Source organism: Labeo rohita, chromosome 21, assembly GCF_022985175.1.
Source record: "Labeo rohita strain BAU-BD-2019 chromosome 21, IGBB_LRoh.1.0, whole genome shotgun sequence".
Lineage (NCBI taxonomy): Eukaryota > Metazoa > Chordata > Actinopteri > Cypriniformes > Cyprinidae > Labeo > Labeo rohita.
Window position 1 is genome coordinate 21,727,176 of NC_066889.1, and position 27,795 is coordinate 21,754,970.

General features: G+C 35.6%; 1 protein-coding gene across 4 annotated transcripts; it reads left to right on the plus strand.

The window, feature by feature from the left end:
- Positions 1-108: 108 nt before the first annotated feature.
- ulk1b (unc-51 like autophagy activating kinase 1) lies at positions 109-27,795 on the plus strand. 4 transcript variants are annotated; one of them, XM_051093005.1, is made up of 28 exons: positions 109-732; positions 1,110-1,202; positions 1,299-1,340; positions 6,854-6,886; positions 7,356-7,392; positions 9,571-9,744; positions 10,088-10,161; positions 10,242-10,343; positions 10,698-10,756; positions 10,875-10,957; positions 11,085-11,135; positions 12,902-12,990; positions 13,885-14,053; positions 14,175-14,235; positions 15,784-15,873; positions 16,572-16,706; positions 18,461-18,603; positions 18,736-18,813; positions 19,005-19,234; positions 20,169-20,311; positions 20,582-20,697; positions 20,804-20,926; positions 21,361-21,533; positions 21,625-21,803; positions 21,987-22,105; positions 23,731-23,888; positions 24,000-24,135; positions 24,222-27,795. In XM_051093005.1, the coding sequence occupies exons 1-28, from the start codon at positions 643-645 to the stop codon at positions 24,275-24,277; spliced, it is 3,036 nt and encodes a 1,011-aa protein (XP_050948962.1). In that variant the 5' UTR covers positions 109-642; the 3' UTR covers positions 24,278-27,795. The 4 variants fall into 4 exon arrangements, with proteins under 4 accessions (XP_050948962.1, XP_050948964.1, XP_050948963.1 ...); XM_051093007.1 differs by having other exon boundaries at positions 21,364-21,533; XM_051093006.1 differs by having other exon boundaries at positions 16,575-16,706.

Below are 27,795 nucleotides of genomic sequence, written 5' to 3' on the forward strand. Positions count from 1 at the left end.
TCATCTCATTACTTCACGTTGCTTGATTACAGGTTAGTTTGCTTATTGTTTATTTTTGCGGCCGTGACAGCAGCGCTTCCTTGACGTCAACAATGAGCCTGGGTGAAATGCTAGCGCGCATGCGCAGCGCTGCAGACCTCGACTAAATTGAGGTCTTTGTTGAGACCTATAGACAGATCTTGCTCGATCTTTTCGGATATCTCAGGGACATTTGGTGAAAAGACAACCGTGTTATTTACAATCGCGACTCTGCGAGCCTGACGTGACCCAGAACACGAACGCGAGGATATTAGCAGAGCTGACAACATCCGATGTACACAAACAAACCCATCGCTGACGTTTTAAGGTGGTATTTTTTAGCGTAGCTCGATTTTATTTATTTACCAGCTACGACAAGCGGTTTGTCGACATGGGGGACTGTCATATTTAAAAGGAGTAGATCTCCTCTTCACCTCCAGGATATCATGAAAGAGGAGAGGGGTATTTGTATGGAAAGGCTGCCCATGGCACGCAGAAGTGGGGTTCAACTTTCCAACAGCCTCGTCCAGACAGAGGAGAACAGGGAAGCAGAAAGAGGATATTTGTGGGCCAGCTTTATTTCACATAAATAGTCAAGCTGCAATATTTGGGATCAGGTGGGAGATGGAGACTGTCGGGAAATTCGAGTTCAGCAGGAAGGACCTAATAGGACACGGTGCCTTCGCTGTGGTATTCAAAGGCAGGCATCGAGAGGTGAGAAAAAATCTTTTAAAAAATGTATATTTCATCATTTCCGCATGCATGCTGCGGTGTCATTGTGTACTGATAAGATTTAGTTTCTGTTTACATATTGGGTGCAGAACTGACATACCACCTTAAAGGCCTCAAGCACAACAGATGGAGGCTGGAAGAAGAGATTAAATGTCCCGTATTATAGATATGGAATGCATTAAAACCCATTATATCTATATTTTTAAGCTTTAAATGTGGCATTTTAATTTTTAGAGATCTCGTTTAATCAGAGATTGTGAAACAATAGAGCTGACCATAGACATGCCCGTTAGACATATTTAATACAGTATAGACTACAAGATGATTATGGCTAACAACTAAATCATTGTACTTTCCAGAAGCATGATTGGGAAGTTGCAGTCAAATGCATAAACAAGAAGAATCTGGCCAAATCTCAAACTCTTCTGGGGAAAGAGATCAAGATATTAAAGGTACCTTGTTTTGGTTGTACTGGCAATGCATTGCATTTTCAGAATATGACAAAAAAAGCATTTGTGTGCAAATAAATTCTTATTTGTTTTCTTTAGGAACTTAAACATGAGAACATTGTTGCATTGCATGACTTCCAGGTAAGCTGATTTGTACTTGAAATTGCTTCATCCATATTTGAATGGAGCATTTTTAAAGCAGTCGTCTTGAGAACTTGGTTTTGTTACTAGTTTACTTTTAAATATAAACATTTTACTAGTTATTATGGGCTAAAAAGGGTTCAAAGTTATGTTTTACCATCCCCAAGGCTGTACCATGACTTTCTTTGCATTGATTGGTTAAAAACAGTCACATGTTCTTTTATTGACATGACATGTGCACTTGTTTTTAATGGCTCTGTTGCAGGGCATTGTGGGTATTGGAGTCTTGGTTGTACATTTATGTCTTATTATATATTTAGACCTAAAAATTGCAATGTTTCTATTATTGTGTAATGCTGAGAATGCAAAATATGCATTATAAGATGCAAACACTTTTATTTTAATACCAAGAAGAGATATTGTTTATTGTTTACTCATTCAGAGTTCATTGGCACTTAGTAAAAGCCTTTTTTGCATCGGTGCAGGTGAAACCTGTGTAGCTAGACTGGTGAAATGGTTTCACTGAAGTGTTGACCCGTTTTTAAAACACCTGGGTTCTCAGTATTTGCTCTGCCCTGGGGTCATCGTGAGGTTAATGTGTCAGGCGTGTTTTACTGGTGCAAGGAAAAGCCAGTGGGATTTCAAAAGTCATGCAACTTGTACCTTTAACCAGTTGTAAATACTTTGACGTGTCGCCTTTCATGTAATGTTTGTTACTTACTAATGAAATAATAGCCTTAGTAATTTGATAGGCTATAGTTAATCCCCGTGTTATAAAAAAGGATTAAAAAAATGTATGATTGACTAATTTATACAATTATCAGTCAATGCATTTTTGAACAGTAAGATTTCTAATGTTTTTTTTTTTAAAGACGTCTCTTTTGCTCACAAAGCCTGCATTTTTTTTTTATCCAAAGTACAACAAAAGCAGTAATATTGTGAAATATTTCTACTATTTAAAATAGCTGCTTTCTATTTGAATATATTTTAAAATGTAATTTAATCCTGTGATCAAATCTAAACTTTTAGCATCATTACTCCAGTATTCAGTGTCACAAGATCCTTCAGAAATCATTCTGATATGATGATTTACTGTTCAAGAAACATTTATTATTATTATTATTAATATTAAATAATAATAATTTAACAGTTGAGTACATTTTTTCAGGATTCTTTGAGTAGAAAGATCCAAAGATTCAGCATTTTTCTGAAATAAAAAGCTATTGCAACATAGTATAATTATAAAATTATAGAAATTAATCATTTTATTTAGCAAGGATGCTTTAAAATGTGCAAAAGTGATGAAAAAAATCATTTAAAATGCTGTTCTTCTGAACTTTCTATTCATCAAAGAAACCTGAAAAAATTCTACTCATCTGTTTTCAACATAATAATGAATAATTTTTTTTTGAGCAGCGAATAATATTAAAATAACTTCTGAAGGATCATGTGACTGGATTAATGACGCCAAAATTCAGCTATGAAATCACAGGAATAAATTACATTTTAAAATATCTAAAAAATAAAAATAAAAAATGCAAATCACACAAAATTAAAATACTCACATTTTGTTAACAAACCAATAAGACCTTGGTTAGTCTTTGAAATACAAATTTTTTTTTTTTTTTTAAATATATATAAAATCTCAGAATTATGGTTTTAAAACAACATGAGTAAGTAACAATTTCATTTTTGTGTGAACTATCCATTTCAGTATTTTTTTCTTTGTTTTAGTAATTTAATTGTTAACCTTTTTTAAAAAATGATGTCTAGATAACAGTATCAGCCATTGAGTACACCTGTTGATCAAAACTACTGTGCTAACATGATTTTACCTTGATATATACTAAGTTACTGAAGGGTTGCCATATCAATGCGGTCCACGTAGTACCGTTGTACTTTTATTTTTGCTTAGCAGTTGCAGTTTACACTGAGGTTTGATGTTGCTTTTGTCTCCGCTTCAATCATGACAGTTTTGTGAAAGAAAGCTCACACTTTGGTGTTGCTTCCAAGAGATACCGCTCAAGTGTCTCTGCAGATTTCCGCCACATGCTTCTCTGATCTGATCTCTTCTCGCATCTTCTGGATAGTCACACCACTTTCTGCTGTGGTGTTGACTGTCTGTGAATTGAGTGTCATTAAAGTTCAAGTAGTTCTTGCACTACCCTGGAGGGAAGAGTCTGTGACCTGCTTGGCTCCTTGCCACACGTGACAAACTTGTGCTTGCTTGTGCAGGATAAACCTCGCAAGAGTTAATCAGGCCGTCTTTTCTATGCAAACACAGAAACAAGCTTTTAGGCAGAGCTTATTTTTAGTGCATCAGGGCTTTTAGCATTTAATATCAAAGAAAAACATAACCAGTTTTCAAAATAAAAGTGTTTTTATTGACATCTGTGGTTGAATAAAGAAATGTTAACATCCATGGAAACTTCCAATTGAAAAAGGTTCTTTAAATTAAGAATATTCTTCTTCCCAAGAAAAGAAAATGGCTTTTTTTAAAGGTTCTTTGGAGATCCAAAAACATTTCTTTTATGGCTTCACTGCAAAATTCCCTTTTGGAACTTTAATTTTTTAAAATGTACCATTAAAATGGGATCTCACAGGTTCAGTAACATTTCAGGTCATTTTAGTACAAAATTTAATGCTTGCATTTAAAAGCAAGTGTGGAAAAATAACAAAAGTCCTCTCCAGAACCAGTTCAGTAGGGTCTCCGCTGCGCCTGTGGTTAAATTCAACATTAGCAGATCTCATGGGTCTGCTGTGTTCATAAGCAAAGCTCACTTTATCACCCTCATGAGCATCAATCATTTAGGCACCAAACTGTCTGTGACTGATGTTGGGCCTTTTGGCTTTTCCCAACTGAATCGCCAAGCTCATTCAAGCGCTAGTTGTCGTTAAACAGCGATGTTTGGCTTAGTTTCAGTCTGACTGCAGAGCCAGCTAGAGTCTATCTTCAGTGGCAGAAAGTAAAACTTCGGCAACGCTGAGTCAGCAACATATGCCAGTCACGGATCAGCCGATGCGGCTGATTGGTTGAGGCGGACACCACAAGGGGGGAGGTCATCTGTTGCTAAGTGATAAGGTCATTTTAAGTGGGCTACTCTGTATTTTTCGAGAGGCCTCGGCCATGGGTTCGGGAAGTAACAGGATTATGGTGCCATAAAAGCTGAACCGATAGCAAACGCAACCTGTCCTGTAGAACTGATAGCGATTGTCTGGATTGTTGAATAGTTAGTGCCATTTCGGAGAAGCCTATCTAGCATGGTTTTAAGAAGATATCATGTATTTGTTTTTAGTCAGTTCATATGTACTGAGGACAGCTCTGTTTTAATAGCAAGTGTATGTGCGTTTATATATGTTAATCATTGCCTTAAAGCCATAGACTGACATTGATGGTTAGTAGTTGTCTATATAAGGATCAACAGGTTCAAAAGCATTATCAAAAACATTTTTATTGGTATCATACTTAATGGGATAGTTCACCTAAAAAGTTTAATCATTTATTCCTTCCAAACCTGTATGGCTTTCTTCCTCTGTGGAAAAGAAGATATTTTGAAAAATACCTCACTGTTTTTTATCTCAATGGAAGATAGATTTTTTTATTATTGTTTTTGTTTTAGAATTTTAACACACATAGGAAATCTTAAAGAGTGCAAAACTTAAAATGAATATCCTATTTTCATACACTACCAGTCAAAAGGTTTTGAACAGTAAGATTTGTAATGTCTGCTCACCAAGCTTGCATTTTTTTTTTTATCCAAAGTACAGCAAAAACAGTAACATTTTGAAATATTTTTCCAATTTAAAAATAGCTGTTTTGTATTTGAATATATTTTAAAATGTCATTTATTCCTGTGATTTCAACAATGAATTTTTAGCATCATTACTCAAGTTACATGATCATTCAGAAATCATTTTAATATTCTGATTTGCTGCTCATAAAAGCATTTATTATTGTTGTTATGTTAAAAACATCTGAGTAGATTTTTTTCAGGTTTCTTTGATGAATATAAAGTTCAGAAGAACAGCGTTTATCTAAAAATAGAAATCCTTTGTAGTCTTTATCATCATTTTTGGTTAGGTTAAAACCTACTTGCTAAATAAAAATATTAATTTCTATGATTTCTTTTCCAAATAAAATAAATAAATAAAATATACTGACTCCAAGCTTTTCAATGATTTAGTGTGTAATGTTACAAAAGCTTTTATTTCAGATAAATGCTGTTCTTTGGATATTTCTATTCATCAAAGAATCCTGAAAAAATGTACTCAGCTGTTTTAAAAATTGATAATAATAATAATAATTTAAAAATGTTTCTTGAACAGCAATTTTTTTTTTTTTTAAGGATCATGTCATACGGAAGACTTGAGGATGCTGAAAGTGTAGCTTTGATGACAGGAATAAATTACATTTTAAAATATATTCAAATAGAAAACAGCTTTTTTAAATAGTAAAAATATTTTACAATTTTACTGTTTTTGCTGTACTTTAGGTCAAATAATTTTGGCTTTGTGAGCAGAAGAGACTTTAAAACATTAAAAATCTTACTGTTCAAAAACTTTTGACTGGTAGTGTACATTTTATTATTTTTTAGAAATTATAATGATTAAAAAACTATATTGACTAATAATTGTTTTAAATACTGGTAATAATAATAATAATAATAATAATAATGTTTCTTGAACAGCAAATCAGAATGATTTAGAATGATTTCTGTGACACTGAAGACTGATACTGAAAAATGATCTTTGATCACAAGAATTAAACAAAAACGTATTCATATAGAAATCAGCTATTTTTAAATAGTAAAAATATTAAAACATTTTACTGTTTTTGCTGTACTTTGAATCAAATAAATTCAGGCTTGGTGAGCAGAAGAGACTTCTTTAACAAAAAAAAAAGCCAAAAATTAGCCAAATTAGCCAAAATGTTTGTATTGGTTCTAATCCTCTACTCCGCTCAGTGTTAAATTTTATCAGATAAGTCATGGTATCCACACAGCACGCACTAAATCCACTCAAACCAGAGCAACTGCAAAGTAACACCGTGGAAATCACCCACAACAACCTAGCATTGTGGTTACCACCACTTGCATTTCACTTTATCAGCAGTATTTGTACTCTCTTGTGTTTGAGTGAGGTTCAGTGGTGTGCCTTGCATAGAAATCTGTCGCACAGTTCACACATTGAACTTTGAAAACGTACAGTGCTAACGAAGCCTGTGACCTTTGCCCTCCCTCTGGCCTTTATTAGCCTATTATGACCCAGTGCAGAGAAAACACACTCAGGCCATATGTGGATTAGTCTCAGCTCACTGCAATTACAATACAAACAAATAAGCTGTTAACACTGGTTCCAGTGCCCTCTGTAAACATGTTCCCACACGTCTCGACAAGATATGTTATGCACAGATCCTTGAATATATATTAAAGAGCATGAATTTATTTACTGCCCCAGCCACCTGTCTGTCCCAGTGTTGAATCTAATTACTCATGTGTTTTTTTTTTTTCTAGGAAACCGCAAGCTCTGTGTACCTAGTGATGGAGGTAAGTGGGCCTGTTTTTCCAGTGTCTTTTGTTGTTGATCTTGTCTGTCTCGTACCGGGTAATGCCTGCAATTAGCCGTGCCCTGGGGTCAATGGAGGACAGCTGTAGTTGTTAATAATGACACGCTTAGACTGAAACAGACCTGATTTCATGTTGTTTAAGGTGACACTGTGAGGATTTGTAAAGTTTGCCTAATTGCTATGAAACTCAGCTTCCTGTAGATGCCACGCCACCATGTCAGCTTTCAGAAAAGCTCCATGGAAAGGCAATGGAGCCACTGGGAAGCCCATCAGTGGTGCACAAAGGAAAATAACAGCCCATCTTTTTTGAGTGTCTTGTTTAATATGCATCTGAATTGTCTCTTTCTGTGCTCTGAACTAAGCCCCATTCAGATGCAGGTTTTGTTATTCAGCATTGTGTGCTGCTCTTATTCATAATAAAAAGATCAATGTTCTTTCTTTGACTGCAGTACTGCAATGGGGGAGATCTGGCTGACTACTTGCACTGTAAGTGGGACATTTCATTCATCATGCTTTGACCTCATTTTGATTTTTTTGCTGTAGATTTTCAGCACACCAGCCGCCTTTATTAATTTGTGTGTTCTCTTTTAATAATTCATAATTTGTGTACTTTGGACAGAGTAGCGATGTTCATCTTAGATTTAATTGGTACAATTATTTGCTTATTTTGCTTGCATGATCAAAAAAATCAGTTTTTTTCAAAAGCATGCAAAGCTAAACTAAGGAAGTTTGGCCAGACGGGTTCAGGGTGTGTGTTTGTGTATGTATGTTTTGTTTAAAGTGGGTCTGAGGAAACTGTAACTGTTGACTGTAGGGTGTGAGCTTGTTTTCAGAGGAACTAGTTGTTCTAAAAAGTCTAAACAAGAATTTTTGTTCTTATGGAATCTTGACGAGAGAAAAAAAATAAAATAGGTGAATCACTACAGCGTATTGTTTTGCTTGTATATGCAGTGTAGAGTATTTGAATTTCTAGATAATAGCTATGCAGTGCTGTTTTAGTTAATATGCATTGCACTGTGGAAGGATTGTGTGTTGAATTTGCATTTGATTTGACTGTAAAATGTGTAACTGGTTACAAGTTGTTATATAAGACAATCTAAAGTCAAGGCCAAGTGATGTAATTAAAACATTATGGCTGTATTTTTTTTTTTTTTTTTTTTTGGTAATTCTATTCTAATTTGCTCAGAAATGACTTAAATTGTGATGCATTTTGTGAATGAAATTTAATTTTTAATGTAAGGCATGAATTCATTAACAATGTAATTAAAAGATTCAAAAGATTTTTTTGTTTTTTAAGAAATGAAGAAATTAATACATTTACTCAGCAACAATGCATTAAATTATTTCCTTATTTCAAACAAGTGCTTTTCTTTTGAACTTTCTGTTCATACCATGAATAGAAAAAAAATTATCACAGTTTTCCACAAAATATTAAGCAGCACAGCTTATTTTAGCATTTGATAATAATAAGAAATGTTTCTTAAGCATCAAATCAGCATATTAGAATGATTTCTGAAGGATCAATTGACACTAAAGACATCTTGTAACTAACAGAAATAAATTACCTTTTAAAACATATTTAAATAGAAAATGGTTATTTTATATTTTGTATTTAACAGTTTTTCAAATAAATGACAAAAAAGTGAGATTAATGGTATATTTAAATGGTAGTGTTTATTTCCCACTAAGCCTAAAAATTACATTTAATCATTTTTATTTATGTGTATCACTCTTATAAGTTTTATTTTCCATAATAATGTTCCTTTGTTTTATATCACCAGCAATATCTTCATAAATATACTCTACCAGTCAAAATTTTTTGAACAGTAAGATTTTTAATGTTTTTTTAAAGAAGACTCTTCTGCTCACCAAGCCTGCATTTATTTGATCCAAAGTACAGCAAAAACAGTAAAATTGTGAAATATTTTTGCTATTTAAAATAACTGTTTTCTATTTGAATGTATTTTAAAATGTAATTTATTCCTGTGATTTCAAAGCTGAATTTTTAGCATCATTACTCCAGTCACACGATCCTTCAGAAATCATTCTAATACGCTGATTTGTTGCTCAAAAACATTTATTTTTATTATGTTGACAACAGCTGAGTAGAGTTTTTTCAGGTTTCTTCGATGAATAGAAAGTTTATAACAGAACAGCATTTATCTGAAGTAGAAATCTTTTGTAACATTATAAATGTCTTTATTTTCACTTTTGATCAATTTAATGCATCCTTGCTGAATAAAAGTATTAATTTCTATAACCCCTCCCCCCATTCATCAAAGAATCCTGAAAAAAATGACTCAACTGTTTTAAATATTGATAATAATAATAATAATAATAGTAAATGTTTCTTGAACAGCCAATTAGCATATTACAATGTTTCTGAAGGATGTGACACTGAAGACTGGAGTAATGATGCTGAAAATGTAGCTAAAAATTTAAAATTGAAAAGTTATTTTAAATAGTAAAATGTTGAAATATTTTTACTGTTTTTGCTGTACTTCGGAATTAAATAAGTATAGGCTTGGTGAGCAGAAGAGACTTTTAAAAAACATTTAAAATGTTACTGTTCAAAAACATTTCACTGGTAGAGTATTTTAAACATTTAATAGCTATAGATTGCCCATCCCTGGTAAACTCATCTTTACTGTAATGTTGTTTTAGCTAAGGGCACTTTAAGTGAAGACACCATCCGAGTATTCCTGCAGCAGATCACAGGGGCCATGAGGGTCCTTCAGGCCAAAGGGATCATCCACAGAGACCTGAAACCCCAGAACATCCTGTTGTCCCATCCTGCAGGCCGAAAGTCCCACTCCAACAACACCTGCATCAAGATAGGTGTGTGTGCCAGCGTTTCTGCATCTGGTGTATCGTTTTTACATTCTAGGCTTTCAAAGCATTAGAAACTCTAGATACCACATCCATATGCTTAAGGAAGTCTGGCTTTTGCAGCTCAAACACTTTGTTTGTGTTCTGCTTGATGATTTCACTTTAAATGGCCTCTAAGTCTACCTCAGATAGACTGACAAACTTTATTGAATTGAATAGCTTTAAGCCAGTCATAAGATTGTACTCAGTGATATGAAAATATATAGTGTATTGACTTCTAAAGCCACTCTTTGTAAAGTCTATTTAATGCAGTTAACCAGCAGTTTCTAAGATCTTATTTTGGTCTCTTCAGCTGACTTTGGCTTTGCACGGTACCTCCAGAACAACATGATGGCCGCCACACTCTGTGGATCCCCCATGTACATGGTACGAATTGTACATTTCCTTCTCGAGCTTTGCACACATGTGCGTCATTCTGATTATAAATCTGAAATGCTGTTTACCAGGCACCTGAGGTTATCATGTCACAGAACTATGATGCCAAGGCTGATCTGTGGAGTATAGGGACCATTGTGTTTCAGTGCCTGACTGGGAAAGCTCCATTTCAGGTATGTACCATTTATGAGTATATGACGAGTTCAGATGCAAAAAAGCATCCAAGTGCCGTCTGAAATTTTCTTGATAAATTAGCATGTGTAGGTTCAGTGCATTTACTTTAATGGGAATGAATAGGTTCTTTTCATTGCCATTAAAGTGAACTGAACATAAATATAGGAGGCTGAGAAAAATGCTAATTTTAGAAGAAAATTTCAGAGGATTTTGCATCTAAAATCTTCATATACACTTCGAGGTAATTATATAGTTATATATATAATGCATCCATGCAATTAGGATAATTAAAATAGATTAAAATCTAAAAATGACTTTTAGTGTGATGTTTGTTGTGATTGTCCATCCTTCAGGCCAGCAGTCCACAGGACCTCCGATTGTTTTATGAGAAAAATAAAACTCTTAGCCCAAAGTAAGTGAATATCTTATTGACTCTAATAGCTAATGATACTTTTCAGATTAGTCTTGGAGTAAAGATTTTGCTAAACCATGTCTAAAAGTCCCTTTTTTCCCTGCTTCTATATCTACAGCATTCCTAGAGAAACTTCCAGCCATCTCAGACACCTGCTGCTTGGCCTCCTGCAGAGGAACCATAAGGACCGTATGGATTTTGGTCAGTATCCTGAGTATCTGTGCCCATTAGATGATGAGGCAGTGTTAGTCATTTCTAAGTTTAGTTTTGGCAGTGAATCATTATGTATTCTTCTTAAGTTGATTGTGAAATCTTTGTGTTTTTATAGATGAATTCTTCAGACACCCTTTCTTGGAGGCAAGCTCCTCTATGAAGAAGTGTGAGTTATTACTCTGCCATTTTAAATAATGTTTGTACTCTGTTTTGAACATTTTAAATGGTCAGTAATGCTTAATCTATAAACCATGTTTAGTGTTAAATAAATTAAATATCAGGTTTGCATCCTTGCTACTAAATTTTGGTTTAATACCCTGATTGTGTTCTGTCAGTACATATTAAATAAACATTTAAATTTACCCGATCAAATTTAGCTAATTAAAGGGATAGTTCACCCAAAAATTAAAATTACCACATGATTTACTCACCCTCAAGCCATCCTAAGTGTATATGACTTCCTTCTTTCAGACAAATACAGTCAGAGTTATGTTAAAAAAAATCCTGGCTCTTCCAAGCTTTATAATGGCAGTGAATGGGTGTTGATTTTTTTTTTTTAAGTCCGATAAGGTGCATCCATTCATCATAAAAAGTACTCCACATGGCTCGGGGGGTTAATAAAGGCCTCCTAAAGCGAAACGATGTGTTTGTGTAAGAAAATATCCATATTTAAAACTTTATAAACAGTAATCTCTAGCTTCCGCTAATAGTCGTATGCGCTTTTCCCGAAAATTTTGGAAAAAAGTGGTGTTCCAGCGGATGACATAGGACATAGGCGTAGCGTAAGAGCACAGAGGAGAGAGCAAAACAAAACACACAAATTAGAAGTATGAAATAAAGTACCTATTTTTCTTACACAAACGCTTTTGATTAGCGTCAGAAGGCCCTTATTAACCGCCAAAGCCATGTGAAGTACTTTTTATGATGATTGGATACACTTTATTGAACTACTTAACATCAACAGCCATTCACTGCCATTATGAAGCTTGGAAGCGTCAGGATATTTTTTAATATAACTGATTGAATTTGTCTGAAAGAAGAAAGTCATATACTCCTAGGATGGCTTGAGAGTGAATAAGTCAAGGGGTAATTTTCATTTGGGTGAACTATCAGAAATATAATCAGTATTTATTAAAAAATATTTCTAACTGTTAGGACATAATTAATTCAAATAATTGCAACATCAGAATGGTAACATGGTACATTAATGGCACAATACATAAGTTTTCAGTGCTAGAGGGTGCATATTCAAAACAAACAAAGAAACAAAGGCATAGTTTGATGATGCTGTGATTGGGTGTGGAATCATGGGAGTTGTTGTCTTCATCCCCACAGCCGATGCAATCCGACAGGACTAGGCAAGAAATCATATTCATGGATAAGCTAATATACTAAAGTTTTAATAACGTCACTGTAGTATGAAGCAGGGTAAAATTAAATTTTAAAATAAAGTTAAAATTGCTTGTTTCTCATTTTTCGAAACATTTGGGATTATGTAAGTGCACAAGTCGGCAAAATATGCAACATTGTTCTAGTTGTGTTTGGATATTTTAATCAAAAAATATCCTTATCCATATATCCATAAAACATATTGTGCCTTTAAGCTATCAGTTATTAGAGGGTAGCAAAATTGAGACTAGATGTTGGTTTGTAGTTATTCATAAACACATTTTACATTAACTACAAAATGCAGTATACAAAATATTATTTAAGTCATTTATTTGAAATGAGTTCATTTTTGTTTTTACCCTAATGATTTGAATAAAAGTTAAGTACAGTAGATGTTCAAATTATGTCTGTAATTGTTGGATAGAGTTGAGAAGGTTGAAAAGGCCTGCTTAAAGTCATTGGACCTCATAGTCTTCTGTATTTATAGAAAGTACAATCCATCTTCCAGGCTATTAAGTGTGTGTGTCTCTGCCTTCCTCACAGCTGCTCCAGTGACCGTGACTTGCTTTCCCAATTCAGCCTCTGCAAGCTCATGCAGCAGTTCATCTACTTCACACCTGGCCTCTCCTCCTGTAAGTGTGTGTTCATGTCCAAGTAGTCTATTTGTAAAATCAATGGTGGTTCATTGTGTCCTTTGCACTGAATACGTGTTGGAGTGTCAGGAGTTTGTCACAGACATGAAGATAAATAAGCACAGCAGCCAGCTGCCTCCTCGAACAAAGATGCACTTTCTTAACATTTTACGGTGGCTTGTAACACTAATCCGTGATAGGAGCCACATGTTAATCAGGTCTGTTTTTGTGGTGTTTTATGGGTCTCATGGCATCAGAATGCTGTGTTAAGGTCAGGGCTTTAAAAGCAAAAAAATCATACTGTCACATTTTCATTATTTGAGGTTATATAAAAAAACATTTTTCTTTTTGTTAAAGAGACCATAAATGCTTTATTATAGTGTCTTTTTTAATACTACTCCTTAAAAAGTTTAGGGTCAGAACAGATTTTTTTTTTTTTATCTCTTAGGCTCACCAAGGTTGCATTGATTATCAAGTAAAAACAACAATATTGTGGGGAAAAATAGTTTTTAAAACCCTGTTACTTTTTTGTCAGGATTTTTGATGAATACAAAGTTCAAAAGAACTGCATTTATTTGAATTTGAATTTTTTGGTAACTGACTTTAACACTTTTAAATTGTTATCAATTTAAATATTAATTACTAAAAAAGAAGAATACATACACTACAACTTCTATCCCTGAAGAAGAATAAATGATATTTAAGTATATTCCATCAAATGTAGTGTAATATTTATATTTTTGTAAATATCTGCTGTCAAATGTCTTTATTGTGGATGAAAAAAAGTATTTTCATGATCTTTTATTCTATTGAAATGAAAATAAACATGTTAGGAGGACTGGAGATTAATGGTTCAGGACTAATTCTCAGGACTCATCCTCTCATATTTTGTAGCAATCCCTTGCGGAGATCCAGCAGGTCCGTGCAAAGGCGTTAGCCTCCCCTACCCAGGATTCTCCAGGATACCTGCTGAAGGACTCGGGAGGGGGCGGAGGTGGCAGCAGTAGCAAGAACTCGTCCTGTGACACTGATGATTTTGTCATGGTTCCAGCTCATTTCCCCAGTAAGGAGACTTTGTCCTGAAAGCAGATTTATTTCATTTCCTTCCCAAAAAACATTGTGGCTGCCAAGTGGGAGTGCTAGGTATTTATCATCTTTTTTCCCCCCTCATTCTGTCTCTTTAGGTGAGCTTACCTGTGACATGCCGACAGGAAAAGTTCTCCAAGACAGTCTGATGTATAGTGGGTAAGAGCTCATGTTAACTCTTTACAGATCCCACAGGGAAAAAAACCTATAAAAGCTTGACTATAAAAATGTGTGTCAAACCAAGTTTTGATTTCAAGTCAATAACAACAACAAGGTTATGGGTTTGATTCCTAGGACATTTTAAAGAAGTTCACTTCCAGAACAGATAATTTACTCACCCCCTTGTCATCCAAGATGTTCATGTCTTTCTTTCTTCAGGCGTAAAGAAATTTTGTTTTTTTGAGCAAAGCATTTCAGGGTTTCTCACTATATAATGGACTTTTATGGTGCCCGTGAGTTTGAACTTCTAAAATGCAGTTTCAGTGCAGCTTCAAAGGGCTCTAAATGATCCCAGACAAGGAAAACGGTCTTATCTAGCAATAATGGACAGTTTATATACTTTTAAACCACAAATGCTCGTCTTGTCTAGCACTGCGTAAACTCTGTGTATTGCAGTTCAAGACAGTTAGGGTATGTCTCAAAACTCCAATCTTATTTTCTCCTCCAACTTCAAAATCGTCCTACATTGCTGCAGAAGTACTGACCCAGTGTTTACAAAGTGAACATGCAAAGAAGATCAAATACCCTTTACAAAGAAGTTAAAACAGTGAGGTAGTATGATTTTAAGTTGGAGGAGAAAATGAGATAGGAGTTTTTTGACCTGCCCTAACTGTCTTGAACCGGAATACACAGAGTACACACAGAGCTAGACTAGACGAGCATTTGAGGTTAAAAAGTATATAAATTTTAAATTTTTTTTTTTTTTTTTAGAAAATAACCGATCGTTTCACTAGATAAGACCGTTCTTCCTCAGCTGGGATCATTTAGAGCCCTTTGAAGCTCCATTTACACTGCATTTTGGAAGTTCAAACTCACGGGCACCATAGATGTCCACTATATGGAGAGAAATCCTGAAATGTTTTACTGAAAAAACACAATTTCTTTACGACTGAAGAAAGAAAGACATCTTGAATGACATGGGGGTGAGTAAATTATCTGTAAATTTTTGTTCTGGAAGTGAACTTCTTTAATACAAATGCCAAATTCTTAAATGTACATGTAAGCTCTAATAACGCCCACAAATTGCATAGGTGCTAAATGAATCTGGTTTGCAACGACATTCTTCAGAAATCATTTTAACATGCTCATTTGTTGCTCAACAGATTTTTTTCAGAATTTTTCTTTGAATGGAAAATTCAAAAGAACAGTATTTATTTAAAACAAAAATCTTTCATAACATTCTAAATCATTTTTGATCAATTTAATCTTTGCTGGATGAAAGAATACATTTCTTCCCAAAAAGAAAAACTCCAACTGACCCTGACTTTTGAATGGTAATATATAAAATAAGAAATTGTGCTCTTGGCACAGTCTTTTAATGGTTGGCTATAAAGGCTGTACGCTTTTTACAGCTTGCATAATTACATTTTCGGTTTGATACAGTTAAATGGACTAAATTTCCCTCACTAATTAACCATGCTAACATATTGTAGAGTATCGTTTGGCATGAATCCACTGCTAATGTTCTCCATCTCTGTCCTTCTTCAGGAGCTCTCTTCTAGCGTCTGGAGGTCAGTGCAGTCAAGGAAAAACCCCGCCACGCTCTCCCTCCTACAGCAGCTCTCCAGGACCCAGCGGGTAAGAACACACAGCCGGATTAACGTACGATGCCAAAAAAAATGAGTAATGAAATGACCTTTTCATGTCAGGGCATTTCATCTGTTTTTTGCAAGTAAATAGGGATGAGTCATCATAGTTGCCTAGTCATGGAATTGTTTATTTTATTTTAATTTTTTACATTTATATTTATTTATTTATTTATTTTTATCAGTTTTTATATTTATTTATTTTTGTGCTGGTGCTTTAATTAAGTAAATGTGCAGTTTTCAAGTCACAGTTTGCTACATGTAGCAGCAAGACAGAGAATGACTTTTCCTGTCTAGCAAAGGCTAATCTTTTCACTCTTTGATTTCTGGGTTTTGAAGTTCAGGGCATTTGCCATAAGGGAAATGAGTCCTAGATTGGCTTGAGGATTGCATCTTTGATGGGCACAGATCGTCCTGTTCTCCTTCCTTATTAAACACGGCCCATGAAACGGTCACGCACAATAGGCGGTCATAAAGCTCTCCCAGCCTCTGCCTTTGCCTGTTTTCGTAGATCCTATCCAGAAATGTCCTGTGAGATTTGATATGTTTTTATTTTATCGATCGGTTGCTGGAAGATACTGATGTTTATGCTTTTATGTTTTCCCTTTTTCCTGTCTGTCTCTCTCTATTTGTTCAATCGCTCCATATCTTCGGCCCTCCCTGTGCTTTTTATTTACGCCTCATTCTCAGCAGGCCGAGTGAGTTTTCTGGGAGTAACTATGGCAACTACGGGCAGTCTATACCCATTCCAGTCCCCACACAGATTCACAACTACCAGCGCATGGAGCAAAACCTCCAGTTCCCAGGTCAAGAGGGCTCTCCACAGTAAGTGAAAGCACATTCTTAATGTTTCGCACTTGAAATTGCGGAATTGGAATTTTAATTCACTTGGCCATGCTTCACAGGAAGTAGAGTAGGAATTTGATTTGGAATGACAAGAAGAGTCATTTACTGAATTTTTTTATTTAAAAAAGGTCAACACGGTTGACAACAAAGACTCTTTGGTCCAACACATGGTTTGCAGCAAAACCTAAAAAATTGCATAATTTATTATGCTTTCATATGTAAATAATGTTTGTTTGTTTTTTTTTTGTTTGTTTTTTTTACTGGTAAGATGTTCTCCAAGTTTGGTGCTCAACAAAACTTTTAATTTAACTTTTAATTTCACCAAACAGCACCACAAAATGTCTGACACATTGTTATCACTTAATAGAAATAAATGTTAACATACACATTTTAATTATCTGATTATGTTAGTTTAATAATTTGGGAAAAGTCAGTGTGGTCTATAAAATGGAAGGTAATTTAATAAACATAACTAAATACAATTTTCTAAAAATACTCCTTTTTTTGATAATTTATACAAGAAAAAAAAATTGTATCATTAAAAATGACAAATAAAGTAGTACATGAATTAGGGCTGTCAAACGATTAATCGCATCCAAAATAAAAGTTAGCGTTTACATAATATATGTGTGTGTACTGCATATATTTATACATGTATATTTTAAAATATATATAAATATATATTATACTTTTATCTACTTTTATTTTGGAAGCAATTAATTGTGATTAATCAAGATGAATCAATTGACATTAATAAATAAATAAATATATAAATAAATATATATATATATATATATATATATATTTTATAATTTTTTATTATTAAGTCGATTATTAAGTTTATTATTAAGTTATCAGTCGATTAATCGCAAATAAATCGCATACAAAATAAAAGTTTGAGTTTGTCTAATATATGTGTGTGTTCTGTATGTAATTATATACGTGTATATATATAAAAATTTAGATTAAATATAAATGTTAAAAGTTAAAACATTTTCTTAAATATACATGCATGTGTATTTATATATGCATAATATACGCAGCACACACATATATTATGTAAACACACACTTTTATTTTGAATGTGATTAATCATGATTAATCGTTTGACAGCCCTACCATGAATTTCCTTTTATTTCAATTTACTTAAATTCAAATTTGCATTTATACAGAGTTCTGGCATGAAACTGTAGATGGTGCCATTCCGATAGATCTAGCTCAATCTGACCTGGCGACATAATTGTCACATGGCAGCTGATTGGTTCTCTTTTGTATCGGTAGCCAATGAGCTTACTGCTCAATATTCAAATACCTGGCTTTTGTTTTCTGTAGCATTTTGCACCGCACTTTAGAAACGCTCCACCTTCCCCAGCTCCACCTGTATAGATCTGCTACGGGGTGTTTCATGTATATTATTCATATGTGTTATATGTGTATTTCTTACATGCTTACAGCAGCATGTTGTGGATGTATTGGCAGTAGCAAGTCTCGGTACTTGCTCTGCCGCAGCAGCAGCAGCAGCAGCATAGCAGATCTATTCCACCAAGACCAAATACATTAACATTGTCATGTACATTACCATGCCAGTCCCTCCGAGAGCTGTCATGAACGAAATTCATTTAATTTTCTTCTTTCTTTTTTCTGTTTATCTCTTTCTTTTCCTTCCCTCCTTCCTTCCTTCCTTCCTTCCTTCCTTCCTTCCTTCCTTCCTTCCTTCTTTCTTTCTTTCGCAGGTCTGGCACGGTCCAGAGGTGTGGCAGCGGGAGCTTTTTGGCCTGTGGAAGGACAGGGCCTTCTCCTCCTCAGTCTGGCTCTGCTCTCACTTCCCGCAGGCTGTCTACAGGAGGCGCGAAACCCTTCCAGCTCTCTCCACAGGGTGAGTTCTGCTTTCTTTTGCCCAAATCCCTAGTTATGTCACTGTAGCTAAAGATGATTTAGGAACCTTTGTGTTTCTGAACAAACTCTCTGGCTCTCTCTCTCCTTCCCTGCTCTGCTTTTGTCTCAAAAGTGGGCACAATTCCTGAGTTGCCAGGCCAAGTTTGCCCAGCGAGTGCAGAAATGGGTCACAGAGGCTCTCGGGGTGGAGGTAAAATCATTCTTCCTCTGGTTGCATACGGTTTTTTATTTTTTTTTAATGGGGCATCAGTATTTCATAGCCCAATTACTTTTTCTTTTGTAAATGTTGCATGTCAAGAAAGTTGGGGAACAATTGCTTTCAGCTCTTCCCAGAATGTGAATGTTATCAATTAGTGTTTTTTTCTGTATTTTTGTTTTTAGAAACCAAGGTTCGGCCACAGCAGCAGGGTCTAGGCACTCGGCTCAACAGCGCCCCCTGTTTGCTGGAGGCGGCTGGTGGGTGCAGGCAGAAGATCAGGAAGCAGCATTCAGACCCGGTGGTGGCCCCTCAGGGAAACATGATGCCCTTTAGGACCCTGCACTCCTCACCCAGGCTTAGTGAACTTATGCAACGCAACCCCCTACCAACCATCCTGGGTTCTCCTTCTAGAGTAAGATTTCATTCTGTAATAAAAGAATAACAAAGCAAAGCTGGATTTTCAGCAGCCAGTATGTATGTCATTCAAGATGTTCATGTCTTTCTTTCTTCAGTCAAAAAGAAATGGTTTTTGAGGAAAACATTCCAGGATTTTTCTCCATGTAGTAAACTTCAGTGGTGACCAATGGGCTAAAGGTGCAAATTGCAGTTTCAGTGCACTTTCAAGTGGCTCTACATAATCCCAGCCGAGGAATAAGGCTCTTATGTAGCGAAATGATGTATATACTTTTAACCACAAATGCTTGTCTTGCACTAGTTCTGCGATGTGCGTCCGCGACTTCATGCATTACATAATCACGTTGGAAAGGTCACGTACGGTTAGTTCTTTGTCTGTGTACTAGGGTTCAAAAAGGTAGGGTAGGGCGAAAAAATCTCATTTTCGCCTCCAACTTCAAAATCGTCCAACAGCGTTGTTTTACCTTTTTTTGTAAAGGGCGTTTGACTTTCTTTGCACGTTCTCTTTGTAAACACTGAGTCAGTATTTACACCTACATCACACGTGACCTTTCCAACATGACTACGTAATGTGTTAAGTCGTGGGCGCAGAGCTAGTGCAAGATGAGCATTTGTGGTTAAAAAATATATATATTTAAATTTTTTTTTAGAAAATGGCCATCATTTCACTAGATAAGACCCTTATTCCTCGACTGGGATTTTGAAGCTGCATTTAAACTACAATTTGGACCTTCAACCCATTGGCTCCCATTGAAGTCCACTAAATGGAGAAAAATCATGGAATGGTTTCCTCAAAAACCTTATTTTTTTCGGCTGAAGAAAGAAACCATGAACAACTCGGATGACTTCGATATTTTAGAACGCTGGTGTGAGTACTGACTGATAAATGCAAACAAATAATGTAAAAATATCCTCTCCTTTCTCCATCCCAGGCCATGCCCCCGTTTGAGTTTCCCAAGCCCCCGAGTTCCCCAAACATGGTCACATTTCTGACCCACCAGGGCCTCAGACCAGCTCAGGGAGAGGCTGGTTTGTCACCTGCCTACCAGTCTGAGGAAAAGAAAGGCTTTGGGAGGTAAGAAAACAATAGTTGTATGCATATGTGCTCCTCTTCAAACTAGTATTTGTCTAGCTGTCTACATGGGCAGCGTTTTAAACAAAATGCAGCCTCTTAAGTTACAATGACGCTCTATAAAAAGCTAGTCAGCTCTTCTAGTTTTGGAACAGAACCCTGGACTCAAGCTGATACAACCCCCCGTCCTTTGAATTCCTTACTGCTTTTATATTTTCTTTTCTTTTGCTTTCTCTTTTATAATCTTATTCACTCTTTTTCTTGTCGGAACAGGTCTCAGAGTGCTGGCCGCCTATCTGATGTGCTGCTGATGGCAGCATTTGGGGGGCAGAGAGGAGAAAGAGGCAGCATGGAGAATCTCAACTCTGACAGAGCCATAGACATCACAGGTCAGCCCATTGATAAATGTATTCATTTGAATAAAATAAAATCATATATTTAACGTTAAGTCGCATACAGTCTTCATTTAACACACTCTTGTTATTATGCTTATAGCGCCACCTGGTGGTGGAGGCTTCGTGGTGGGTTCGGGTAGCCCTGCTCGAGTGGTGTTCACCGTGGGTTCTCCTCCCAGTGGAGGAACACCTCCTCAGAGCTCTCGCTCAAGGAAGTTCTCAGGTGAGTTATTTTTCCCCCTTCAGTTTTGCCTCTGTTTGGATTTAAAGGGATAGTTCACCCAAAAATAAAATTCTTTCATTAATTGCTCACCCTCATGTCATTCCAAACCTGTAAGACCTTTATTCATCTTTGGAACATAAGCAAAATTGCGAACTTTTTTAAAATTAAGGTTGAAACACTGATGTCACATGGACTATTTTAAGGATGTCCTTACTGTCTTTCTGGGCCTTGAACGTGTCAGTTGCATTGCTGTCTATGCAGTGTCAAAAAGCTCTCAGATTTCATCAAAAATATCTGATGAACGAAGGTCTTACGAGTTTGGAACGACAGGAGCGTGAGTAGTTAATGACAGAATTTTCATTTTTGGGTGAACTATCCCTTTAACATGACTCCTTCAGTGTAGCACTGACCTGAACGCTTTTGGTGTCTCACAGCAGGCTCTTCAAGCTCCATTAGTCCAGCAGGGTCCCTCACCAGCCGCTACCCACAAACGGGCATTTGCATGGACGGCTACGAAGGGCCCTCAAGTCCCCGCTATGGTTTTAATGACCCCATCTCAGCTGTGACTTTTGAAGCCCCTGAACTACCAGAGGAGACCCTAATGGAGGTAAGCAACAAAATTTACTGCATTACTTTTTAATAGAGTCATGTTAGCAAGTTTATGTTTGAGTCTAACACCACATCTCTCTCCACTGCAGCAGGAACATACTGAAACTCTGCGCAGGCTCCGGTTCATGCTGGACTTTGCTCGCTGTATGGTGGAGGTGGCAGGAGCCCGGAGTGGAGAGGCTGCCCAGGCCGACCTCTCTTCCACCAGCCTGCTTCAGCAGCAAAGCTTGGTTGCCGACCAGATCAGCTCTCTGAGCCGAGAGTGGAGGTGAGGAGATGCTGGCATCTCTAATCTGTCTAGCAATGTGTCACACTTCCTGTTTGTTCTATAGAGCATCTATGACAGCAGAAGGACAGTGTCTTTAGTGTTGTGTAATAACCTGTAACTTCAAAGTCTATAGTCAGGTTTTGTGTAGAGTGGTGTTCAATACATGTGTGTTTATTTTGTCAGTTATGCTGAGCAGTTGGTGCTTTACATGAAGATTGCAGAGCTCTTGTCATCATCATTACACACAGCCATGGAAGGAATCAAGCAGGGAAAACTCTACCCCTCGACCACCGTCAAACAAGGTCAGCAGTTCAGACACGCTTTCTTCTCACCACAACAGTGACTTTCAGTTTTTAAGCATAGTTCTTATCCATTTTCTTAACAGGCATTAAAAATTAATTTAAAAATTGTTCCAAAGCATTTGTACAATCAAATATGTGACCCTGGACCACAAAACCAGTCTTAAGTAGCACGGGTATTTTTATAGCAATAACCAAAAATACATTGTATGTGTCAATTTTTCTTTTATGCCAGAAATCATGAGGATATTAAGTAAAGATCATGTTCAGTGAAGATATTTTGTAAATGTCTTACCGTAAATGTATCTCAACTTAATTTTTGATAAGTAATATGCATTGCTAAGAACTTTATTTGGACAACTTTAAAGGTGATTTTCTCAGACCCTCAGATTCCAGATTTTCAAATAGCTGTATCTCGGCCAAACCATACATCAATGGAAAGCTTATTTTTTCAGCTGTCAGATGATATATAACTCTCAGTTTCAGTTTATTGACCCTTATGACTGGTTTTGTGGACCAGGGTCACATATATAAAATATATATTTATATACAAGTACAATATAATATTAAAATGTAAAACTGAAGTCAATCAATAAATATGTTTATTTCAAAATAATTAAATGTATATAATTAGTGAGTGTAGGGAAAGGATTTCAAAACATTTGACCTAAAATATTTACTTGAAGAACTCTTTAGTTAAAATTGTAATAATTTAAAAACACATTTGCATGTCTAATGTTTTCTGATGTCAGTTAATGTTCACATGGCATACAGGCCAACAAATAAAATATTTCATCTTTTTTAGTACTGACCCACAGCGTTTTATGGGACTAAGATATAGTACGCTACCAGTCAGAAGTTTTTGAACAGTACAATTTTTAATAATATCTCTTCTGCTCACCAAGCCTGCATTTGTTTGATCCAAAGTACAGCAAAAACAATCAAATATTTTAACTATTTAAAATAACTGTTTTCTATTTGAGTATATTTTAAAATGTAATTTATTCCTGTGATTTTAAAGCTGAATTTTTAGCATCACTGGAGTCACATAATCCTTCAGAAATCATTCTATTATTGTGATTTTGTTATTATTATTATTATTATTATTATTATTATTATTATGTTAAAAACAGCTGAGTAGAATTTTTTTCAGGTTTCTTTAATGAATAGAAGTACAAAAGCTTTTTATTTCAGATAAATGCTAATCTTTGGATTTTCTATTCATCAAAGAATCCTGAAAAAATATACTCAACTATTTTAAATATTGATCATAATAATAATAATTAAAAAAATATTTTTTTGAACTGCAATTCAGCATATTAGAATCGTTTCTGAAGATAATGTGATACTGAAGACTGAAGTAATGATGCTGAAAATTTAGATTCGATCACAGGATCTATATCATTTTAAACTATTTTCACATAAAAATCAGTTATTTTAAATAGAAAAAAATATTTTACAGTATAACTGCTTTGCTGTATTTAGGATCCAATAAATGCAGGCTTGGTGAGCAGAAGAGACTTCTTTAAAAAAATCTTACTGTTCAAAAACTTTTGTAAATCAGTAAAAATGTCCATATAGTGAAACTGAGAATGTGTTTACACCTTGAATTTATTTATTTTTTCCAGTGGTGAGGAGGCTGAATGACCTGTATAAGTCCAGCGTGATGTCCTGCCGATCTCTGAGCGCTCAGCTGGAGCGATTCTTCTCCCGTAAACACAAACTCATGGACCACATCAACAGCATCACCGCAGAGAGGCTCCTTTTTAGCCACACTGTACAGATGGTAAGAAAATAGCCTAGAAAGGTCAGGAAAGTTTGAAATTATGACTTGTGTGAATTTTAGCTTTCAACAGCTGCTTGTCAAGCAATTTCAAGAAATGGTCTGGTCTTACAGGTGCAGACGGCTGCTCTAGATGAGATGTTTCATCAAGGCGAAGCATCAATTCAGCGCTACCATAAGGCCTTGCTGCTCATGGAGGGTCTGTCTCTTCTTCTCACAGATCAGGCTGATATCCTCAGCGTTAGCAAGTGTGAGTAATATTCTTCAGCACATGTTTTAACATTTAAGATGCCATTTTAAAATCATTTGCATAACCAGCATGATATTTCTCGACAGGCAAACAATGCATCGAACGCCGTCTCACCGCCTTGCAGTCGGGTCTCTGTGTGTAAAGCCTTTCCACCACGCTGCTGTTACATCAAGATCCCAGTTTCTCCCTCCAGCAACTTTTTCCAGTAATGTAGGGGAGGGAACGGCTCTCTGATTGGACCACGTTAACCTGATTGACAGCTGATGTCATAAAGGTGGAGAGAGATGCAAAGATTCGGATGTGTTGCCACTTTCCATCATCGCAGACGCAGAAGGACAGAATAATACCTGTGTCTAGTCAAGATGAAACCTGTTTCCACAATTATCCTCTCACGGAGTTTAAGTGTAGTACAAACATGTTTCTCAGCGCACTTGTTGGCTCACACAGGAAGTGGTTGCGTGCTATAAATGGGTTGTGCAATGTTAGACAAGGTTTATCCACCCCAGAACATCGGTTTCTTGTATTTTCCTTAGTTTGTAGTCAGCGATCTGCCCATTCACTACGTTAGCTTGCAGAGAGACAATATAGAACACTTTTAGGATGTTTAATAGCGATTTAATAGTGCATTTGGGGGTGATTTGAAGTCATTTTGTTTGTTTGTTTGTTTAGTTGGTTGGTTGGTTGAATTCCAAATGTCCAGTTTAGAAGATATAATCTCTGGATGAATGTTGCAGACTGGCACCATTATATGCACCACTTGAATGTTGAGAGGCCCAAATTCTCCCTCACTGGGGAGATTAATCAGAAATTCAATGACCAAATTACAACCCATTCAAAAAACGACTAATTTTGCCAATTATTTAAAAAACATTCTCATCGTTTCACAAATGGAAACTGTATAAAGCCAGCAAAATCATTTGTAGCACTTTAGTGAATGTTTACCAAGTAAGAGCATGTCAAATCGCTGTTTCCTGCTTAAATTGTCTAGGAAATTAATATTGTGTGCAGTGTTTGGACATCTCTTATGACCTGTTCAGTTTCTTCTTTTTTTTTAAATAGCTATTGTGTTTTTATTTTGTGTTTGGCAATCATTTGTCTGAATGTAGTTTGGCTTTTAAATTTGTCACAATAGGGCAAGACAAAATTCCTGCGCCATCACAGATTTTAGCTGTTATTTGGTCCAAATATTATGCCAAAAAAGATCAATAATACAGTTGGGGTCAAACGTTTGCATACACCTTGTGTTATGTTAATAATTTTACCAAAATAGGAGGGATCATACAAAATGCATGACCTGAATAAGATATTTTACATAAGACGTTTACATATAGTCCACACAAGAAAGTATTTGAATTTATAAAAATTACCACTCTCAAAAGTTTACATACACTTGATTCTACTGTGTTGTTACCTGAATGGTTCACAGCTGTGAACAGTTGTTCATGAGTCCCTTGTTTGTCCTGAACAGTTAAACTGTCCGCTGTTCTTTAGAAAAATCTTTCAGGTCCCACGATTTTTTTGGTTTTTCAGCATTTTTGTGTATTTGAACCCTTTCCAACAATGACTGTATATTTTGAGATCCATCTTTTCACACTGAGGGACGCATATGCAACTATTACAGAAGGTTCAAGCGCTCTCTGATGCTCCAGAAGGAAACACGATGCATTAAGAGCTGGGGGGTGAAAACTTTTGAACAGAATTGCAATGTGTACATTTTTCTTATTTAGCCTAAATATCATATTTTGTCATTTAGTACTACCCTTCAGAAACTACAGAAAATACCTGTATGTTTCCCAGAAGGCAAATTAAGTTAAATTTACCGATTTCAAAAGTTTTCACCCCCTGGCTGTTAATGCATTGTTTATCCTTTTGAAGCAACAGTGAGTGTTCAAACCTTCTGTAATAGTTGCAAACGAGTCCCTCAGTTGTCCTCAGTGTCAAAAGATGGATCTCAAAATCATACAGTCATTGTTGGAAAGGGTTAAAAAACACAAAGATGCTGAAAAACTATCGCTAAACAAAAAAAAAAAACACACAGCTATGGATCATTCAAGCAACAACACAGTATTAAGAATCAAGTGTATGTAAACTTTTGAACAGGGTTATTTTTATAAACTCAAATATTATTTTATCTTGTGGAATATATGTAAACTATGTGAAATTTCTTATTCCAGTCAGTACTAAATAAGAAACTCCCTCTTATTTTGGTAAGATAATTAACATTTTGCAGATTCTACAAGGTGTATTTTAAACTTTTGACCTCCACTGTAGGTATTGGCGTTGTCGTTGGCATAAAAAACGACACAATTTCTTGATTATACCTCTTATTGAAATCATATGTGTGCCCTGGTGATCAGTCATGTTCCTGATTTCCATCTGGGACTTTAATTGCCCATTTTTAGTGTTTGAGGACAGAATGTACTTCCTTTTGGGTTGTGCATGCATAGTTGTTCCTGTTGTTGACGTGAGCTGTGTATAAACTGAAGCAAGTATATAAAAGACAGTAGTCTATAGCTTCTATAGCTTGCACTGTTTAAGGACTTTTTTGGTTAGGTAAGCAGAAGACATTCAAAACCGAGCGGACCATTTAGTGTGAACACACTTCCCTCGCATACTTTTTGTAGAGTCAGTGCTTTTTAGCCTTATTTCAATTGTGTTGTATATGAACAGTGTGTTTATGTGTTGAAAATATTTAAAACATTTTTAAAATGTGCCTTTAAAGAAAAAAAGCAAAAACTGAAACACTGAAAAAATATTTCGCTCTGTTATATTTCCTTTTTTTCTTTCGTTTTGTACATTGTCAGTATGGAGTGAGTTGTGGTTGAATTTGATTGGGTTGAGATGCAGTGGGATTGATTTAGTTTTGCTTCACTTTTACGTGTGTGTGAATGTATTTGTGTGTGTTTAAGTATCATACATACTAGTTTTTTTGAAATAATCTGAAGTGCGGTGTCATGATAGTGAGACATAAGCTATTGTTATTTCTCTTTTGAGTTCCAAAGGCCAGTTGCCATTGTAGTAACATGCATTTTTTTCGCTTTAATGCATACCAGTTGAATTGCAATTTTAACAACTTTTGTTAAAAGAGTAATAGCTTTTTTATTTTCTCTCTCTGAGCAGTTTGAGGATTATGCTGCATTTGTTGTGCTTTTTAAATTGCATAAAATAAAATCTGTGTTTAATCCATCAAATGTTAATCGCCGCCTATGGCCATTGGATGTATCGTGACACTTTAAATCGCTGTGTACCGCATGAAGTGTTTGGTCATCTGATTTAAGCATCACTTTGTCGTTGATGTGCGGACACTAAAACTTGCAATATGTGAGCTCACCAGTTCTGCATTACTACACTACACTGATGTCTTCATTTTGTTGTCCAGTAATAAAGACATATATCTGTTTTACCTTGATCTCTCAGTATCATGTGTAAATATGGATTGTAAATTATCGCTTTCCAAATTGTACATTAAACAAACGCATGGAGATTTGCTTTCCGTCACCCTCTCCCCACCAAAGATATGAACGTTCCCAATTGTGACTGTTGATGAACATTTACAGTTGTTTGTTCTGTTAAAAGACCTGTACACACTCTTTCATGTCTATATAAAATGTAACTTTTTGCTTTAAACAGTACAGCACCAATAAAAGAGGAAAACTGAAA

Coding starts and splice junctions, on each gene's coding strand:
- ulk1b (XM_051093005.1), top strand. CDS start 643: ATGGAGACTGTCGGGAAATTCGAGTTCAGCAGGAAGGACCTAATAGGA. Junction 1,341..6,853: donor TTGCATTGCATGACTTCCAG/GTAAGCTGATTT, acceptor TTTTTTTTCTAG/GAAACCGCAAGCTCTGTGTA. Junction 15,874..16,571: donor AGCTCTCCAGGACCCAGCGG/GTAAGAACACAC, acceptor CCTCATTCTCAG/CAGGCCGAGTGAGTTTTCTG.